Source organism: Phytophthora parasitica (genome assembly GCF_000247585.1).
Source record: "Phytophthora parasitica INRA-310 unplaced genomic scaffold supercont2.84, whole genome shotgun sequence".
Lineage (NCBI taxonomy): Eukaryota > Oomycota > Peronosporomycetes > Peronosporales > Peronosporaceae > Phytophthora > Phytophthora nicotianae.
Window position 1 is genome coordinate 142,120 of NW_008649070.1, and position 3,509 is coordinate 145,628.

The 3,509-nt window shown below is 52.3% G+C and overlaps 3 protein-coding genes across 3 annotated transcripts; all 3 read left to right on the forward strand.

Annotated features, from left to right (window-relative positions):
* Nucleotides 1-74: 74 nt before the first annotated feature.
* Nucleotides 75-728, forward strand: PPTG_18387 (hypothetical protein; the record flags this gene model as incomplete). Its single annotated transcript, XM_008916432.1, has 1 exon — nucleotides 75-728. One exon carries the CDS (start codon nucleotides 75-77, stop codon nucleotides 726-728), a length of 654 nt encoding a protein of 217 aa, XP_008914680.1.
* A 548-nt stretch (nucleotides 729-1,276) lies between these two features.
* PPTG_18388 (hypothetical protein) lies at nucleotides 1,277-2,593 on the forward strand (the record flags this gene model as incomplete). The annotated part of the gene is made up of 1 exon (XM_008916433.1): nucleotides 1,277-2,593. One exon carries the CDS (start codon nucleotides 1,277-1,279, stop codon nucleotides 2,591-2,593), a length of 1,317 nt encoding a protein of 438 aa, XP_008914681.1.
* A 140-nt stretch (nucleotides 2,594-2,733) lies between these two features.
* On the forward strand, nucleotides 2,734-3,509 carry PPTG_18389 (hypothetical protein). Its single transcript, XM_008916434.1, has one exon. It carries the CDS (start codon nucleotides 2,786-2,788, stop codon nucleotides 3,194-3,196), a length of 411 nt encoding a protein of 136 aa, XP_008914682.1. The 5' UTR covers nucleotides 2,734-2,785; the 3' UTR covers nucleotides 3,197-3,509.

The following is a 3,509-nucleotide window of genomic DNA, read 5'->3' on the forward strand; positions in this document are numbered from 1 at the left end:
TGAGCATCAAATGGGTCGAGAAGGGTCAACCTTTTCACGTCCGCGCAGTGATCAAGAACCGCGACTTCGTGTACATGGAATCTACCGGCACCCGGTACCTTCGCAACGGCGAACGTGTCGGGTATCAGCTCGTGCACTCGGTGCAGTTCCCCGAGACGCCTGCGCGCGGCTCGGCTATCCGTGGGAACATGTCAATGAGCGCCATCTATCGCCAGCGCGATAGCAACGTCGTGGACGTATTTATCAAAGGGTTCTTAAACCCAGCAGGCGGCTTGACGCGCTCTATCATCACCCGTTCAGCTGCCAAGGCACTGCTGTCCGTGTCCAAGAATGTTCACTGCGCGCAGATGAAGAAACTGGCATGGAGTATCCGACAACGCTGTCCTACGATGATGGAAAGGCAAGCAGACTCGGTAGTGTGCGTGACGTGTTTGAAGAGACCTTCTGGTACACATCGTCTGTTGCACCGCCATCTTTGCTGCGGCGTATGCGCTCGCTACGTCTGTTCAGGGTGCCGTATTCACAAGAAGCTGCACTTTATGATGGCAGACCGTAAGATGTTGGAGCAGGAAGTTGCGTTCTGTCCAAAGTGCTACACGGAAGCTCTCAACGCGAAAACTGTGACTGTAGCTAGCCAAGAATTGCTCTTTAACGACGTGTACGGCTGGAACGAGGTGTGTGCGTTCACTTCCGGCACTGAGATCTCCCTGTTCGACGACCTGAATTGAAGCGAGAACAGTAGAGTTATTTATTAGAGCACGAAATGTGCAATAGTTGAAGTGGAAAGCCACACGGATTACGCTTCGAGTTGAGTCAGATTGACACCATCCTACGTGAGAGGGCCAGTATCATCCGTCTGGTCTTTTCCATACAGTCAGCTGTGCCGATCAAGCATGTAAGTCCAAATTACGGTAGAGTTCGCAGAGTTTTAGGAAAGAAAAGATGACAGATTAAATATGTCGAAGGATTCAGCAGCTCGTCTCAAGTTGATGCGAGTCCTGTTTGCTTTCGACACGCACGCTCTTCAAGAGAGCTTGGCCGACTATCTTCCCGATGCTAGTGACGTTATGAGCTGGAACTTGGAAAATGGCTCGGCCGATACATTCAAATCCGAAGTGGCCCGGCGAGGAATGGGATGGGACTGGCTGACGTATGGCGCATGGCCTGGGCTAGCTTCGATCAGTACATGTGGCGGCGCTCCCGCAAGCTGGGAGCAACTCGCTCCACAACACATTGGCACCACCGACACCGGTTTCGTGAGCTCCAAACGCTCGCAATGGTCTCCACTGATCCTTTCGCGGCCACGCGTTCAGACTCGACCATGTCTGCAGGTTCCGTTGGCGTGGCGATGGATCCGTCTGTGAGCAAACGATACACGAGTCCGTTCCCGCCGTTGCACTTGTCCCCGACGACCACTATGGAGTTGGAGGGACTTGCACACAAGCTGGTGGCTCGTAACATCGGCGCGTACGAGAGTTTCTTGATTGACAACCATGGCAAAGTGGACGAAGAAAAGTGGAAGTTCGTCTCGTCCAAAGACGACTTGAAAGCGTACTCGGAGCAGCCACGCGCCGTGGAATCTCCACACCCGTATCAACAGGAAACGCCGGTGGCGGATCTACCGGTTGTCATGATCACTGGAACGGTTGTAGGTGACTTGGATGATGTCATGTATGGCGTTGTATGTCCGACGACCGAGCAGATGCGGGTCAAGACGTCCTACATTCATGACGATATCCCGAAGAGTTGTGTGCTTGCAATGCTCGCGCCGCCGACGCCGGAAAACCCGTTCAACTCGCTCTCCATCAAGTGGGTGGAAGTGCATGTACCACTTGCAGTGCGTCCTGTCGTAAAGAACCGAGACTTCGTCTACATGGAAACCACCGGCATCGAACGTCTTCGAAATGGCGAGCGGGTGGGATATCACATTGTACATTCCGTTCAATTCCCAGAGACTCCGGTGCTTGATACGCATTTTCGAGGTAACAGCTCGATCAGTATCTTGTATCGTCAACGAACCACGAACGTCACCGATGTGTACATTAAGGGGTTCTTTAACCCGGCCGGTGGCATCATGCGTACCATTGTCATTCGATCAGCGGCTAGGATACTTTTATCTGTGGCGAAGGACGTGTACTGTAGCCACATGAAGAAGCTCGCGTGGGCCCTACGGCAACGATACAATGGCGAAACCTCTTCTTCAAGCTCGGAATGTACTGATGGCTCCTCAAGTGGTTCTTTGGACGACAAGTACTGCTCTGGTTGCGGTAAGAAACAATCGGTTTTTGTCCAGGCTGCGAGCAAAACGAACCAAGGCGCCAAGATCTTGCAGAAGAAGAGGCATTGCAAAATTTGCACACGCTACATGTGTTTGGACTGCAGGAGACAACACCAACTCACGTTCCTTCTGCCAGACCAGCGTCTCAAGCAACGTCTTGTCACGGTTTGTCGAAGCTGCGAAATTGAAGCCATCTCGGAAAGCGCCATGACTATAGCGCGAGACGAGCTGCTACAAGGCAACCAGATGCAGCGCTGGGACAGTGGCGACGTGTTCAATACGACCATCTCGGCGCACAGCCTGCAGAGCGAGTAGACGTTAGATAGACAAGATATTCAAGTATAAATGATGACTATTTTTCAAGTACACAAGTGTCAAAATCTATTCTATGTATTGACTCTTGTTAATGATTATCAGTGCATTTTGAAAAATCCTGTCAAATCAGATAGCATCATCGTTCCTCCTACATTCTGGATATCATTCCCAGATACGCCACCAGCATCAAGTATGAAGATCTTCGCCGCTGTTCTCGCTCTGCTGCTCGCCACCTCGGCCTCCGCGTATGAGGAATCCCACGTTAAAGTCCGCTCAAGCAAGGTTGTGAGCGAGCACCACGTTGAGGAGCGCGTGGTGCACCAGGAGGCGTTGGCCAAGAAGCAGGATATGTTCTACCGCATGGCCAACATGAAGTCCACGCCGTGGGACTCGCAGCCTGAGGAGCGCAAGGCCAAGTGCGCGGATCTGTGCATGCTTAACGACTTCTGGGAGTTCCAGCAGGCGCGCAACTGCCTCAACCGCCCCACGAGCCTCTGCTCCGTCTACAAGAACGGCCTCTCCTCCATGGACGTGGTGCTCACTGTGGCCGAATGTACCTGCAACAGTACGAGTGCCTCCTACTCCGACGATGGCAGCGCTTAAGTCGAGAAACGAGAGTCCGGTGTAGTATTGACTCGTGGCCGTTAGCTGCGTTCAGCTTCACACCATTTGTACACGAAAATACATGAAAATCCTTGGCTAGAACTCTGCTAGACGTGCTCCATACACAGTCTTCTACCTGCAGCAAAGGAGCCATGAAGCGGCTGCTGCGTTGCTCGATATGTGGAGCTGACAGCCGCCCAAGTGCTCATTTCTCGTGATGCTGTCTGTAGCTTGACCTGAGTCGCCATAACTTCTATCTAACAGGTGGAATCGAAATACCTGTAGGAACTAATAACATGTCTCCATGAGTAAC